Source organism: Lynx rufus, unplaced genomic scaffold, assembly GCF_022079265.1.
Source record: "Lynx rufus isolate CCGP_SWC_20201006 ecotype Redwood Valley unplaced genomic scaffold, mLynRuf1.p SCAF_5, whole genome shotgun sequence".
NCBI classification, from domain to species: Eukaryota; Metazoa; Chordata; class Mammalia; order Carnivora; family Felidae; genus Lynx; species Lynx rufus.
The window spans coordinates 110,618,637-110,636,355 of NW_025814867.1; the positions used below are offsets into that span (position 1 = coordinate 110,618,637).

A 17,719-nucleotide genomic window follows, 5' to 3' on the forward strand; every position below is an offset into this window, starting at 1 on the left:
TGGTATAAGTTTAGCTTATATTACATTTAAAGAGTAAGGTTTCCATAAACATTTTAAGTTAAGTAAAAATACTTAAAATGTGTTTCATGGTCTATTGCTACTAATGACATTCTTCATAATTTGAGTAGACTGATGATTACTATCCCTCTGAAAGGCTTATACTCAACAAAATTTCACCTGTGTCCAAGAAACATATTTTAGGAAATACTTGCTGACAGTCAAATGGCCAAGATGCTCTGGATGATCCTTGTAATATAAACCATGCTTGCAGACTGTTCCTTTGTCTGAAGACATAATTTCTGGGGGGTAGAACCAAGGATTCTTTAAAACTTTTGGGTTTGTTACCTTCTCACCTTTACCTAAGATCTTTGCTAGAAAAGAAGAGCCTTTTCTCATTTTGTCTGCAAGCTGGCATTGTTTACCAGGAGTCCTTAAAAGGCAGTGGGAGGGAGAGAGAGAGAAAATGAGAATGGGTGTGTGTGCTCATGCCACATGTGTGTTCTGTGGTGGCCTACCTGTGTATTTTCAGATTGGCAGAGAATTCAAGGTTTCCCTAAATAAGGGTTGATCTCAAATGTGAGGTTTCATATTGTCTTTACTGTGCATGTATTGTTTGCCTTAATGGTTAAAGGCAGATATATCCATAAGGCCCCTTTAATGACATATTATAGTTCTCTGTATACTATGGTATGCAGTCTTATATTAATGAAAGTTACAGAATTTCCATTCACTACCATCTAAGCCCTTCTGGGTTCTTCAGAATACAAGGCCTCTTCAAATAACTATTTCCCTAAGTTTATTACTGTGCTTAAAGTTCTAACATCTCCAAGTACCCATTTTTAATATCTCAGAATCTGATGAATAAGTCTGCTTACTAATTACATATCCTTTATGATTTTATAACATTTCATCATGAACCTTCTCAGTCTTTGGATTTCTACAATGCATAAAAAGTGTATATTTAAACAGAACTCTGCTCGTCCTCTTGATGTTTTAGTTGAGATTTTCTGAATAATTCAAAATTTAATTCAGTCTTTTGAAAGTTTTAATGACCAGAACTGCAAAAAGTACTCAAAAGATTCCTTTTATATAAAAGCAAAGTTAGCTTCTAATTTTTTCCAGTTTCAAACAGAAATTGTAATCCACAGGAAGAACAGGCTATTTTCAAATAGCCTGGCTCTTCTGTACATTTCTATATTCTGTACATTAATATTATGTTATTTTTCTATATAATATATATAATTATATAATGTATTATAACATATATTATGTAGCTTATATATCTTATGTGTCTAAATTATTTATAATTTACTATAAATTATACATATTATATGTAATTTATATATAATTATGGGGGACCCTGTCCATGAACAAAGAAAACTGTTTGATTCACGTTTAGAAGTCAATACCATTTTTTAATTTTTGTTTTTGTTTCCTGATGAATTTTTAGTGACATACATGGCAGCATAACTGTGCTAAGAAACATGTCGATAGAGAATGAAAAAAAAATCTGAAAACCACTAGAAGTACTGAAATTTTAGGCAAAGACACTAGTTATGTACCTACCACAACTTATTCAAATGGGTTCAAAAACTGTTCAAGTATGATTACGATAGAAAGACAAATAAAAGGGGGCCCTGGTAGTTCAGGTGGTTATGCGTCCAACTTCAGCTTAGGTCGTGATCTTGCAATTTGCAGTTCTTGAGTTCGGGCCCCTCATTATGCTCTCTATGTTAGCATAGAGCCCATTTCAGTTCCTCTGTCCCCCTCTCTCTGCCCCTCTCCCACTTGCTCTCTCTCAAAGATAGACATTTTAAAAAAAGAAATACAAATAAAAGGACAAATATAAGAGCCATTTCATTTTACATAACAGACCTGTAACTACATGGCATGCAATGTTCGTTCAAGGCGCTTACCACTATTTGTAATCATATATTTAATTCTGTATATATCTGTATAACATCTGTCTTTGCCAAAGAATATAAATATGAGAAATGAGAGCTTACTTGCTGTTCATAGTTTGGTATTCAGTTTGTATGTGGTGCTTGGCCCATAATTAGCACTCATTATAAAAACTTTGAGTGAATGGCAAGAGATTCATTAAGTGTGATAGATAAAGAAGAGGAATCAAAAGGAGTTCTGGCTCTTTGAACAAATGGCTTTTTCTGAATATGAGCAGAGAAAGTGAAAAATGTGCCTGGGTCATCTTGCTGTACCTGAAATTAAAAAGTGCTTAAAGACTGCTAGGGACATGCCAAAACAACATGAAGAGACTCCCTCTGGTTACATTCAAGAGTACACTTCTTTACAAAGGAATAGAGTAAATAAAGAGAAAGAATCATTTTCAACCATCAAGGTAATAACATATTCCAATAAGAACCATTGAGTAAAAGTTGGGGGACAGAATAGTCACACAATTTTAAAGTATCATCCCACAGATTACTTGTTGCTTACAAAGGGGAAAATATTAACCTTTAGGGTGTAGAATTCCAGTAGACACCACTGTAAACAAGGAATCCAACTTAATACAACCAATAATGGGACAGACTGACATCACATGCTTCTTGCTATATCACACTGAAAAAGACTTAATGATGTAGTATTCTCATCAAAAATGTTTAACCCCTATCTAATCATGAGGAACATTTCAGACAAATCCTAAACTGTTGAATATTCTACTTTCTACAATATAACTGACATGAACATTTCAAAAGATTTAATGTCCCCAAATGCCAAACAAACAAAAAAGCAGAGGAATTATTTTACGCTAAATGAGACTAAGAACCATGACAACTGGGGTTCCTGGGTGGCTCAGTTGGTTAAGTGTCCAACTTCGGCTCAGGTCATGATCTCACAGTTTGTGAGTTCAAGCACCACATCAGGTTCTATGCTGACAGCTCAGAGCCTGGAGCCTGCTTCAGATTCTGTGTCTCCCTCTCTCTCTACCCCTCCCCAACTCGTGCTCTGTCTCTTTCTCAAAAATAAATAAACATTAAAAAAAATTTAAGAAAAGAAACATAGCAACTAAATGAATTGGGGGGGGGGGACCACTCAGCTATAACAGATATTAATGGAACAACTGAAGAAATTTGAATATGGATTGTATATTAACACAGTAACATTATATCAATGGTAAATTGGTTGAGTTGAATTTCCTGAGTGAGAATAATGGTATTATACTGTACAAGAGAATACCCGTGTTCTTAGGAAATGCTTGAAAATTTAGCAACTTTTCTATAGGTTTTCAACTTTTTAAATAAAATTTCAGGAAATATTTTAAACAGCAATGCTTTCAAAATAAAAAGTTCTGAGCCTACACATCTGAGAAAACACTTATGAGAGAATTTAGTAGGGAGAAATAATTCTGGGGGCGCCTGGGTGGCTCAGTCGGTTGAGCGTCCAATTTCGGCTCAGGTCATGATCTCGAGGTCTGTGAGTTCGAGCCCCGCGTCGGGCTCTGTGCTGACAGCTCAGAGCCTGGAGCCTGTTTCGGATTCTGTGTCTCCTTCTCTCTCTGACCCTCCCCCATTCATGCTCTGTCTCTCTCTGCCTCAAAAATAAATAAACGTTAAAAAAATAAAAAAAAAAAAGAAATAATTCTGAAAGAAAGATGAATACATCTTGGGATATCTTGAGTTTGTGAGGAGGACCACGTAGGAATACTCAATAGTCCCACTTACTACAGATATTCCTCTACTAAGGGCCAGGTACTGTGCTCAGTCTTGGGGATACACTAATCAAAACAAAACAAACAATAATAGAAACAACAAAATCAGAAAAAATCACTGTTCTCATTGATTTTCATGCTGATGGGGAAAACAGAGAGTACCCAGGTAAACTAATAAATAACAAACTTATATTTACAGATTGATAAAAATGTAGCATTTGAAAAAAATAACAAGTGCTATATAAAATTGGACCTTTAGTGAGGAGGTCAAGGTGGAAAGAAATATGTGTTTATAGGTAATCTTTAAAGTTAGATTTCTTAAAAATTATTTATTTTTGAGAGAGAGAGAGCACAAGCTGGGAGTAACAGAGAGAGAGGGAGACAGAGGAGACAAAGCGGGCGTTATGCTAACAGCAGAGAGCTCCATGTGGGGCATGAACCCAAAATCTGTGAGATCATGACCGGAGCCAAAGTCGGACACTTAACTGACTTAGCCACCCAGGTGCCCCTTAAGTTAGATTTTTTTCGAACTATGGAATTCAAAGACTTTTTAAAAGTTTGACCATTTGAAAACTTAATATGTATTTTAAATTAGTTTAATTTTCAAAAGTATTGTTTAGCAATGTTTTGTTCTTTTATAAATGCAAATTGGTAGGTATGGTTCTATTCAACACAAAGGAACTATATAGCATTAATGAGCTATGGGACCACACTATTTTTACATGACAAACTTATAATCACGTGGTATGTAATTTTTCTTCAAAGCACTTACCCCAGTTTTAATTATAAATTTATTTGTATGTATTTCTTAGCCTCTTCAGAACTGAGTGTGCTCTTCTGTAAGATGAACTTGTTGAACTAATTCTGATTTCCCTTTTATCTCCAAGAGACCATATTATGATGAGAATATGTGCAGAGGAAATAATATCAAGATAGCAATTTTTCTTATAAAAGGAGCCTGTTTCACTTCTTACCTGGTGACAATCTGAAATACAATTGTAAGGGCCAGACCAGTAATGGACAGCGCACATCCAACATTGGATAATATGTCTAGTGATGCAGGATATTTATATTTCTTTTCGAAACTCTAAAAAACAAGTTAAGACTCATATTTTTTACTAACCATTCCTGAAATGTCTATGAAAGTCAACATCATAAAAAGTTACATTGGTCAAAATAACCAGATAGTTGCCAGATATGTCTTTTTATAAAACTGTTAATATATTTTAAAAAGAAATAAATTAACCCCTTTTCTCTAAGCAGTTTATATGAATTAGAGTGTTGAGAACAGTTATCTAACCAATTCAGTTAAAGAAAACATATATACTTTACCTCAATGTCTAAAATCTAAAACTTATCCCTCACGTTATTTTTGTGTGTAACTATCATCCAAGAGGAAATATGCATATCTGAGCTAATGTACTAAAAATAAAGTTGCAGAAATGTTTTTTGGACATGGAAAGATGTTCATGTGATCCTGCTAATTTTTTTTAAAACGGTAGTCTTATTGTTGTCCGATATATCTATATCTAGCCCAGTATTTTAATACATATTCATAGATAAGTATATTCTATGGAGAGGTAATAATGGTGGTCACTGGGTGGGTAGGATATATTTAATATTTTTGCCTGCCTTTATTTTAATAGTTAAAAAAATAGAAAGTAATATTTATATAACATGAAATTAATGTAGAAACATTAAAAAATACAGATTTCTCCCAACTGCCGGCTACCCCACATCATACCACCCTTCCTCTTGAAATCATATCTCTTCTCCAGAGCTTACTTTTTTAATGTACTTACAAATATTACCCACATCTCTTGAATAAATATATTTCTGCTTAATAGATAAACTTTCATACCTTATGCAATAAATATGTATTGCTTTTATAGGAAGAAAACAAAAATAAAATAATTTTCATTTTTAAAAATTATAAAACAAAGACTTCATGTTACTTCCTGTGTACAGTATACTGACTAGATACCAAAGAATCATAGAATATACATAAACCTTCAAGCTTAGAAATCATCTATTCACTTAGAGCCTATCTGTTCCTATTTTAGATACATATTTATTTTATTTAGATATTTTATTTATTTATTTAGATATTTTAAAGTTCTAATCAAACTTTAAAAAAAATTGGCAACCCAAACTAATTACAAATGTGAGTGGTAGGCATTGAGGCAGATTCAGACATTAGTGAGAAGAAATAGCTGAAAGCCTGACCTCAGAAAAGAAGAAAAATAACTGTGACAATGTATTACGTATCATTTAATGTATATAGCAACCCAAGCTTTACACATCTAGCAAATGATAGTAATGATCTTAAAGGTATCAAAAAAGTTAATTTTTATCTTTACTATTTTCTAATTAAGAAAGCAGATCTCTCTGCAATACGTTAGAAAATAATCAAAGTCAATTAAAATAATAAAGGTTTGATAGTTAAAATAAGAAAACTATAATTTCACACCTGTGAGAATGGCTAAAATTAACAACTCCGGAAATAACACGTTTGTGAGGATGTGGAGAAAGGGGAAACCTCTTACAGTGCTGGTGGGAATGCAAACTGGTGCAGCCATTCTGGAAAACAGTATAGAGGTCTTCAAAAAGTTAAAAATAGAACTACCCTTTGACCCAGCAATTAAACTACTAGGTATTTACCCAAAGGATACAAAAATGCTGACTTGAAGGGGCACATAAACCCCAATGTTTATAGCAGCATTATCCACAATAGCCAAATTATGGAAAAAGCACAAATGTCCATCAACTGAGGAATGGATAAAGAAGATGTGATATGAAGAAGATGTGCTGTGTGTCACACATACACACAATGGAATATTACTCAGACATCAAAAAGAATGAAATCTTGCCATTTACAATGACATGGATGGAGCTAGAGTGTATTATGCTAAGCAAAATAAGTCAGTTAGAGAAAGACAAATACCATATTATTTCACTCATATATGAAATTTAAGAAACAAAACAGATGAACATAGGGGAAAGGGGAAAAAAGAGAGGGAGGAAAACCATAAGAGACTCTAAACTATAGTGAACAAACTGAGAGTTAAAAGAGGGAAAGTGGGGGGAGGGATGGTCTAAATTGGTGATGGGTATTAAGGAGGGCACTTGTGATGAGCACTGGGTGTTATATGTAAGTGATGAATCACTGGATTCTACTCCTAAAACTAATATTAAACCATATGTTAAGTAACTAGAATGTAAATTAAAACTTGATATAAAAAAAATTGTACTGAAAGTTAAATCCATTACAGTAAAGTAAGAAAAAGAAATAAATGGGGGTGCCTGGGTGGCTGAGTTAGTTAAGTGTCAGACTCTTGATTTGGCTCAGGTCGAGATCTCATGAACCATGAGATCAAGCCCCAAGTTGGGCTCTGTACTGAAAACGTAGAGCCCGCTTGGAATTCTCTCTCCCTTTGCCGCTGGCACACATGCACGTGTGTACTCTCTCTTTCCCTCTCACTTCCTCTCAAAAATAAATAAATAAACTTAAAAAAGTGACATAAAGACTGTAAAATATAAATAAATAAATAAATAAATAAATAAATAAGAAAGAAATCTATAGTTATTTCAAAAACTTTTGTAAATCAAGTACAGAGGAGTTAAGATGGCAGAGTAGTATAGGGAGCCTGAGCTTGTCTCATCCCCGAAATGCAGCTAGATCAGCATCAAACCGTTTTGAACACCTAGGAAACTGATCTGAGGATTAATGCAACAATCTGCATAATTGGAAACAGAGAACTTGGCAGGTACGGGGTGTGGAGAGGTGAACTGGGGGAGAGAAAAGCCACGGAGCCATAGAGGGTACGGAGCTGTTTTCACAAAGAGAGGAAAGAAAGACAAAGGGGGAGAATGCAGCACATTGAAATCACACAAGAAAAGCACTCCCCCTAAAAGTAGCTGGAGAGAAAGAGAGAAAGAGTGAAAATACCCGCAGGGACTGAAAACAATCAACACCTGTTCTCTGATGGGGAGAAAAGGAGAGGGTTTCAATACTGCCAGGATTCTATAAACAGTGAAGTCCAAAGTCTGAAGTTTCAGAGCTCAGTGTTCTGGTGAGGAAGTAGGGAAAAATCCCCAGAATTTTCCAGGAGGAAGTAGTGTGGTCTGAGGGATCCGTGTACCACATAGGGAGAAGTGGTTCCCCAGATTGGAGTGCATTTGGTAAAGGCCATATGGGCTCCCCACAGGCAAAAGTCTCAGTGGACCTTGGAGAGTGGTCACGTTTATTGATATTAGAACAAAGACCCCAGAGTGCAGGGAAACCTAGTGCAGGCTGTGTGATGTGATTTGCCCACAGTGGCCTCTGCCACTGTGTGATCACAGGAACATTTTCTGGGGCAAGCCAGCTCCTGGCCATTGTATGGTGAGACCCTCTTGCAGAGAGTTGGCACAGGTCCAAGTCAAAGGGGTGTCTGAAGTGTGGGGTTTTGAAACACAGCCCTATCTGAGATAAAACTCTGGAGGGAGGTGCCACCTGGCAAGTGGACAGCTTGGACAGGTACAAGGTACAGGTGGGGAGTGGATGGAAGCCTATGACAAAGGAGGGTGCTTGATAGCAAGTCATGAGGCTACAGGTTCCTGTGTCAAAGGTGGGTAAAGTCATTTTCACTTCTAAAGCACATGTGTGCATGTGTGTGCATGCACACACACAAATCGACCTTAGTAAGCTAAGCAGTGCCACCAGGTGGAGAACGGAGCCATTACACCAAACCCTGCTCAACTGAACCCTCCAGGCACATCCCCCAGAAGACCAGCACAAATCCCTTCCACCTGCTTATTAGTCTACGACTATAATATGCTGCAAAGATTCTGTTCTAGGGGATACTGGATGTAACTTCATTCAGGTTTTATTGTTTGCTGGTTCTTTTATTTGCTCATTTTCTATACTGTTTTTGCTTAGGTTCTTTTCTTTTTTCTTTCTTTTTGTTTCCTAGACACAGAAAGAGCAAATTCTTTTTTATTTTTTTATTCTATTTTATTTTCTTTATTTTATTTTATTCCATTTTATTACTTAAAATTTTTTTTAAAAAATTTAACTTTTTTCCTTTCTCTTTTTTCTCTATTTTATCAAGTTTCTCTCAACAAGCAAACCAAAACATGCCTAAGATCTAGCTTCCTTTATTTGATTTTGTTTTATTTTGTTTTTAATTTTTATTTTTTATTTTATTAATCTTTTTCTTCCTCCAAAATGACAAGATGGAGGAATTCAACTCAAAAGAAAAAACAGGAAGAAATGACAGCCAGGGATTTGATCAACACAGATATAATTAAGATGTCTGAACTAGAATTTAAAACCACAATTATAAGAATGCTACCTAGGGTTGAAAAGGATAGAAGATACCAGAGAATCCCTTTCTACAGAGACAAAAGAACTAAAATCTAGTCAGGCCAAAATTAAAAATACAATCTCAAATTCATGCCATAATGTAAGGATGGACAAAGCAGAGCAGCAAATCAGTGATATAGAAGATAAAATTATTGAAAATAATGAAGCAGAAAAAAAGAGGGAAACAAAGGCAAAAAAAAAGTCATGATACAAGACTTGGAGAATTCAGTGACTTATTAAAGAGGAATAATTTTCGAATCATTGCAGTCCCAGAAAAAGAAGAGGGAGAAAAAGGAGCAGAAGGTTTATGTGAGGAAATTATAGCTGAAAACCTTCCTAATCTGGGGAAACATACAGACATCAAAATCCAAGAAGCACAGAGAACTCCCATTAGATTCAACAAAAACTGACCACCACCAAGGCATATCATAGTCAAATTCACAAAATACACAGACAAGGAAAGAATTATGAAAGTGAAAAAAAAGCCCTTAACCTACTAGGGAAGACAGATCAGGTTCACAGCAGACCTGTCCACAGAAACTTGGCAGACCAGAAAGAAGTGGCAGGATATATTCAATGTGCATAATCAGAAAAATATGCAGCTAAAAATTCTTTATCCAGCAAGGCTGTCAGTCAAAAGAGGAGGAGATAAAGAGTTTCCCAGACAAACAAAAACTAAAGGAGTTCATGACCACTAAATGAACCCTGCAAGAAACTTTAAGGGGGACTCCTTGAGTGGAGAAAAACAAAGAGAAAAAAAAAAGACCAAAAGCAACAAAGACTAGGAAGGACCAAAGAACGTCCCCAGAAACACCAACTCTACAGGCAGCACAATGACACTAAATTCATATCTTTCAATAATCACACTAAATGTAAGTGGACTACATGCTCCAATCAAAATACACAGGATATCAAAATGGATAAGAAAACAAAACCCATCCATATGCTTCCTACAAGAGACTCATTTTAGACTGAAGATACCTGCAGATTGAAAGTAAGAGGATGGAAGCCATCTGTCATGCTAATGGACATTAAAAGAAAGCTGGAGTACCCATACTTATATCAGACAAACTAGATTTTTTTTAATTTTTTTAATGTTTATTTTTGAGAGACAGACAGAGTGTGAGCAGGGGAGGGGTAGAGAGAGAGGGAGACACAGAATCTGAAGCAGGCTTCAGGCTCTGAGCTGTCAGCACAGAGCCTGACTCAGGGCTCAAACTCATGAGCTGTGACATCATGACCTGAGCCAAAGTCAGACACTCAACCAACTGAGCTGTTGATATATATCCAACCAACTGTTGATATATATATCAACAATAGCCTATCTATATATACATATATATATACATATATGTGTGTATATATATATATATATATATATATGTGTGTGTGTGTGTGTATGTGTGTGTGTGTGTGTGTATCAAGAGTAGAACAGATCAACAAAACCAGGATTTGGTTCTTTGAAAGAATTAACAAATTGATAACCCCCTAACCAGACTTATCAAGAAGAAAAAAGAAAGGACCCAAATAAATAAAATCATGAATGAAAGGGGAGAGATCACAATTAAAACCACAGAAATACAAACAATTATAAGAGAATATTATAAGCAATTATATGCTAACAAATTGGGCAATCTGAAGGAAATGCACAAATTCTTAAAAGCATATAAACTACCAAACTAAAACAGGGAGAAATAGAAAATTTATACAGACCCATAACCATAAAGAAATTGAATCAGTAATAAAAAATTTCCCAAAAAACAAGAGCCCAGGGCCAAATGGCTTCCCAGGGGAATTCTACTAAACATTTGAAGAAGCATTAATATCTGTTCTTTTGAGGCTGTTACAAAAAATAGAAATGGAAGGAAAAATTCCAAACTCATTCTACAAAGCCAGCATTACCTTGATTTCAAAACCAGACAAAGACCCCACTAAAAAGGAGAATTGCAGACAATCTCCCTGATGAACATGGATGCAAAAATTCTCAGCCAGATAATAGCAAACCAAATCCAACAATACATTAAAGGAATTATTCATCACAATCAAGTGAGATTTATTCCTGGGCTGCAGGAGTGGTTCAATATCTGCAAGTCAATCAGTGAGATACATCACATCAATAAAAGAAAGGATAAGAACCACATGATCCTCTCAATAGATGTAGAAAAAGCATTTGATAAAATACAGCACCCTTTCTTAATAACAACCCTCAAGAAAGTAGGGATAGAAGGAACATACCTCAAGATCATAAAGGCTATATACAAAAGACCCACAGCTAATATCATCCTCGATGGGGAAAAACTGAGAGCTTTCCCCCTAATGTTGGGAACATGACAGGGATGTCCACTTTCACCATTGTTGTTCAACACAGTGTTGGAAGTCCTAGCTTAAGCAATCAGACAACAAAAAGAAATAAAATGCATCAAAATCAGTAAGGAAGAAGTCAAACTTTTACTCTTCACAGATGACATGCTACTTTACATGGAAAACCTGAAAGACACTACCAAAAAACTTCTAAAACTGATCCATGAATTCAGCAAAGTTGCAGGATAGAAAATCAATGTACAGAAATTGGTTGCACTTCTATACACCAATATTGAAGAAGCAAAAAGAGAAATCAAGGAATATATTCCATTTACAGTTACACCAAAAGCTGTAAAATACCTAGGAATAAACCTAACCAAAGAAATATCTGTACACTGAAAATTCTACAAAAGTTATGAAAGAAATTGAAGAAGACATAAACAAATGGAAAAACATTCCATGCTCATGTATTAGAAGAACAAATATTGTTAAAATACACAATTACAATTGTTGTACAAATACAATTCAACAATTGTTGAATCTACACATTCAACACAATCCCTATCAAAATAAACAGCATTCTTCAGAGCTAGAGCACAAAATTCAAAAACTCGTATGGAATCATAAAAGACCCCAAAGTAATCTTGAAAAATAAAACCAAAGCTAGAGACATCACAATTCTGGGCCTCAAGCTTTGTTACAAAGCTATAATCATCAAGACAGTATGGTACTGGCACAAAACAGACACATAGATCAATGGACAGAATAGAGACCCCAGAAATGGACCCACAAACATATGGTCAACTAATCTCTGACAAAGCAAGAAAGAATGTCCAATAGAAAAGACAGTCTTTTCAGCAAATCATGTTGGGAAAATTGGACAGAAACATGCAGAAAAATAAACCCGGATTACTTTCTTACACTATACACACACACAAAACTCAAAATGGATGAAAGACCCAATTGTGAGACAGGAAACCATTAAAATCCTTGAGGAGAAAACAGGCAACAACCTCTAACCTCATCCATAGCAACTTCTTACTTGCCTAGAGGCAAGGGAAACAAAAGCAAAAATGAACTATTGGAACTTCTTCAAGATAAAAAGCTTCTGCACAGTGAAGGAAACAATCAAAACTAAAAGGCAACTGATGGAATGGGAGAAGATATTTGCAAATGACATATCAGATAAAGGGTTAGTATCCAAAATCTATAAAGAAGTTACCAAACTCAACATCCAAAAATCAAATAATCCAGTGAAGAAACGGGCAAAAAACATGGACACTTTTCTAAAGAGTACATCTAGATGGCTAACAGACACATGAAAAAATGCTCAACTTCACCCATCATCAGGGAAATACAAATGAAAATCACAATGAGATACCACCTCACACCTGTCAGAGATACCACCTCACACCTAACAACTCAGGATATCACAGATGTTGGCAAGGATGTAGAGAAAGGGGAACTCTTTTGCACTGCTGCTGGGAATGCAAACTGGTGCAGCCACCTCTAAAGAACAGCGTGGAGGTTCCTCAAATAATTAAAAATAGAACTATCCGATGACCCAGCAATTGCACTATTAGGTATTTATCCAAATGATACCAAAATGCTGACTTGAAGGGTCACATGCACCCCAATATTTATAGCAGCACTATCAACAATAGCCAAATTATGGCAAGAACCCAAATATCCATTGACTGATGAATGGATAAAGAAGAAATGGCATATTATCCATTTCTTGGATGGAACTAGAATGTATTATGCTAAGTAAAATAAGTCAGTCAGTCAGAAAAAGACAAATATCATAAAATTTTATTCATAATTGGAATTTAAGAAACAAAACAGATGAACAAAGGGGAAGGGAAGGAAAAATAAGATAAAAACAGAGAGGGGGGCAAACCATGAGAGACTTTTAAATACAGAGAATAAGCTGAGAGCTGCTGGAGGGGAGGTGGGTGAGGGAATGGGCTAAATGTGTGATGGATATTAAGAAAGACACTTGTTGGGATGAGCACTGGGTGTTATATGTAAGGGATGAATCACTAAATTCTACTTCTGAAACCATTATTACACTATATGTTAACTAACTTGGATTTAAATAAAATTTAAAAAAATAAATAAAAATGTATGCAATAATTTTTTTATAAGAAAGTTTCCAACATTTGATATCCTATGTTGTACCAGTATGTTCTGATCTCTATTGGCTTCCCAAATATAGCTACATCACATTTAGTGGAGAATGGAAACATCTGCTTGTCTCAGGAAGATTCATAGTATCAATAAGTGTAAGACACTACATCCTTCCCCATTACATTACATATAAAAGCATTCCATCAAGTGTAAAAACTAACATTTTTGGTTTTACCAGAATAATACATTTCTGAAAATAGAACAAACAAAAGTTTCTCTCTTAAAAGAGTCAACCCAAGAACTTTCAAAAGTGCATTTTTAGCTGAACATCAGAGCTAAGTGTTATCAGTTATCACACAGGGTAGCTTTGGAGCTAAAAGATATAAGGAATACATTAATAGATGAATGGATAAGGAAGATGTGGTATGTTTGTATGATGAAATATTATGAAGTCATAAAAAAGGATGAGATTGTGCCATTTGCAACAACATGGGTGGACTTCGAGGGTATTATGCTAAGGGACATAAGTCAGACTGAGAAAGAAAAATACCATATCATTTCACTCATGTGAAATCTAAAAACAAAAACACTTGAATAAACAAACAAAAAGCATAATCAGACCTGTAAATACAGAGAATAAACTGATGTTGCCAGAGGGCAGAGAATGGAGGATGAACAAAACGAGTGAAGGGAGTGAGAAATACAGGCTTTCAGTTATGGAATAAATAATTACAGGAATAAAAGCCAAAGCCTATAGTCAGTGGTACTGTGGTAGCATTGAAAGGTGACAGATGATAGCTCCACTTGTGGTGAGCACAGCCTAATGTAGAAACGTGTCGAATCACTATGCTGTACACCTGAAACTAATGTAACATTGTGTGTCAACTATATTCGTATTTTTAAAAAATTGCTTTTAAGCTTTAAGGAATACATAAAGGAACTATGGAACAAATTGGATAAATTCAAGAGTTTTTCCTCTTTTATCTTCTAGCATAAACTTAGCAACGTAGATTATTCCAGTGGAAAAAGCTTTGAGTAACTTATTTAAACTGCCCACCCATAGTCAAGTATGCATTAAACCCACCCTCGACACAGACTATACAGCCTTACCTCTGGCTATAACAACTTCAAGTTTCACATGTGAGTTAGTTGAATGGAGTCTGTCAGCTCCTCTTTTGCATATGGGCTCCCTTCTCACTAATAAATGCACAGTGCTGAACTCACCCACCCTGAGACCATACTGTAAAAAGCTCTATTTACTTGCTTTTACCAGAACTTCCTTTTTAAGTCATCACTCCATTCCCTGTTTTTCCGTGTAATCTAGGTTGAATTTCTATGCAAAATAAGCCCCAAAGGTATCTCCAACTTAGTATATACCAGAGCTGTGTATAAGGAAAATTCTTGGCCCGAAAGAGATTACTGTGTACATCCTTACCATTAATACAGCAAAATTCGTAGTATGGTTGCAGTGGCAGTACAAGAATTCATCAGCGCCCCTCCGTTTGTGACAGCCATTTGTGTCCCAATCCTTTTTTATAAAATTCCAATAGACACAGGCATAGGAATGAATTTGGAACGTTTTTGGATCATACTGTAAATTGAAACAATTACAACTAATTTCTTTTTAAATACTTAACCAGGTAGAAAAAAATCAAATAGAAGAAGATAAGCATATTAGAAATCAATTAGGTATGTACTAAGTGTAACATCTTCATTATAGATTAGGGAGGAGGGAAAAGGATATGAAATTCAAATTAGTTCATTTTGCATTTAGCTAGCCTGACAAAAACATAGGTGGGAGAAGGTATAAATGAATATTTTCAAAGAATCTTTCACAGAATTTTCCTGTGAAATAACTATATTATACACATGAAACTAATGTTACACTGTATGTTAACTAACAGGAATTTAAACAAAAACTTAAAAAAATAAAGGGTTTTTCTGTAGATTTCTTTTGCCCAACCAACCCTGCTTTTGTAATCAAAAGTGGACAGAATTTTTTTTGTTGTTAGTGGGAAAACTCACCCTTGGGTTAAAGACAATTTCAACAGAAGTTCTCTGATCTTTTTTTGTGTCATCAGTTTTGCCTGAGATAATTTTTTGACTAAAATTTGATTTAGGTTTAAAAATTTTTGATCGGAAAAACTTGCTGTTTTGATACACTATAAAGCCACATTTTGTGTTACCTGTGAAGAAAAAAAATAAATAAAAACTAAAATCAACAAATGAACCTAAGGGCAAACAAAAAACAAAGTCCCATGTCATTGTTCAACTGCATGGCTGCTTATCTTTGAGTCAAGTACAGTAAAAATGGTTTGCTGGCTGAATCTTTCTTCAATTGCAATATGTAATTAACATATATAACCTGTGGCTTGCCATTCCACTCACATTAATTTTTTTTCCTGAGTTTCAGATTCCTTACCTTCTAAATAGGGACAAAAGTTTCTACCTAATCCACCTCAAGGAGGTATTGTGAGGATCTCATGTATAAAAATAACATCTTGCTTTCTATGCAGCAAGAGTGAACATGACATTCAGGTAGCCTAAAGCCATGTCTCTTTACCCACTGTTAAGACATCAGACCAGAAACAGTGAGCGAATATGGAGGCAGCTGTGCCTAGAAAAGTGGTCTGTGAGTTCTGTGTCCTGTTAAAAGGGACTGAGCAGAAACCAGTCTATTCAGCCACAGAGCCAGGAGCCCACGTTGCACATATTAGGGGCTGTTTCAGTGGAGCCAGATACTTTCCATCATCTCTTGAACTATTGACTACTTCATGATGATCACAGGTCTTTCCCGAGGCTAAAAGGCTATTGTGACACATTTCTTCAGGGGGCTGGAAAAAGCGGTCAGCTATTCCTCAGAGGCCCTAGAAAAGCATGGCCACAGCAGAGGGTTTTTGTATGGAGGCTGGCCATGGCAGTGGTCAAACAGAACAACCTGAGAAATGCCTCTTAACACTTTGTACAACGGTTGTCATATTTAAAACAGAAGCAACAAAAATAATTACACATTTTAGACTGAAATAATTTTCTAAACTCTGCTTTTACTAGTGATATCGGGAAAACTAAAACCCTGGCAGTGAGCCAGCATATTCAGTGTGATTGCATAAATAGGCAGACAATGTCCTGACGACTCCTAAAATGTCCTCCACAGCCAGCCATGTTGTTCTATCCTCTACCCAGAAATAAAGACATTGGTTTACAGAGTTTTTACATGGCACATTGACCTTACCAAATTGTTCCTTCTCAACACTAGATAACAAAGTTAACCCTAAAAATTCAGTAAGGCTTCTTTTCATTATTATTGTTTTTTATAAAAGAATGACATGGTTGATTTAAAGGTCAAATCTATAGAAATATATAAATTAAAAAATGAAAATTCTTGCTTACCCCTCTCCTCATTCCTACAGTATTTTGCTCATTTATTACAAAACAATCACTTTCAACTAGATCTTCAGATTCACTAGAAGAAATTCTATTTACCTATAATTTTTTTTAAATATCTGTATTTCTGGATACCTTCTTGACAGTTTTTTCTTTCAAGTTTTTATTTAAAATCTAGTTAGTTAACATATAATGTAATATTGGTTTCAGGAGCAGAATTTAGTAATTCATCAGTTACGTAGAACAGCCAGTGCTTATCATAACAAATGCCCTCCTTAATACCCATTTAGCCCATCCCTCCACCCACGTCACCTCCATCGACTCTCAGATTGTTCTCTATAGTTAAGAGTCTCTTATGGTTTGCCTCCCTCTCTCTCTTTTTTTATTCCCTTCCTCTATGTTTTGTTTCTTAAGTTCCACATATGAGTGACATCATATGGCATTTGTCTTTCTCTGACTGACTTATTTTGCTTAGCATAATACACTCTAGTTCCATCCATGTCATTGCTACAGACTGGAGGAAAGATATTTGTGACTTATATATAACAAATATATAACTTTGTGTTCAGAGTACACAAAGAACTTCTAATGACCCATAAGAAAAAGACAAACAAAAAACCAGTAGAGAAATGATCATAGTGTTTGAATAGGCAAGTCACAGAGTAGAAAATCAGAATGTCTAATAACACATGAAAAGATGTTCAAGTAAAGGAAGGAAAAAAATCTAACATATCATTGAACTTCAAAGCTGCAAAAGGAATATAAAAATACTCGTAACATATTTATCAGATAGGCAAAAGTTAAGATAACATATGAATAAATCTCCAAAAAGAGATGTTTAGTTTTCAAAAAAAGCAAGTTCCAAAAAAAAATTAATTAAATTAAATTTA

The 17,719-nt window shown here is 35.2% G+C and overlaps 1 protein-coding gene across 1 annotated transcript in view; it reads right to left on the reverse strand.

The window, feature by feature from the left end:
• The window catches only part of ADGRG7 (adhesion G protein-coupled receptor G7), a 70,658-nt gene that overhangs the window by 24,814 nt on the left and 28,125 nt on the right, over window positions 1–17,719 (reverse strand). The window contains exons 9-11 of the mRNA XM_047098734.1: window positions 15,471–15,631; window positions 14,881–15,036; window positions 4,642–4,754 (exon numbers count right to left, since the gene is read on the reverse strand). Of these exons, the coding sequence (XP_046954690.1) occupies window positions 4,642–4,754; window positions 14,881–15,036; window positions 15,471–15,631 (430 nt within the window). The remainder of the gene's footprint in view (window positions 1–4,641; window positions 4,755–14,880; window positions 15,037–15,470; window positions 15,632–17,719) is intronic.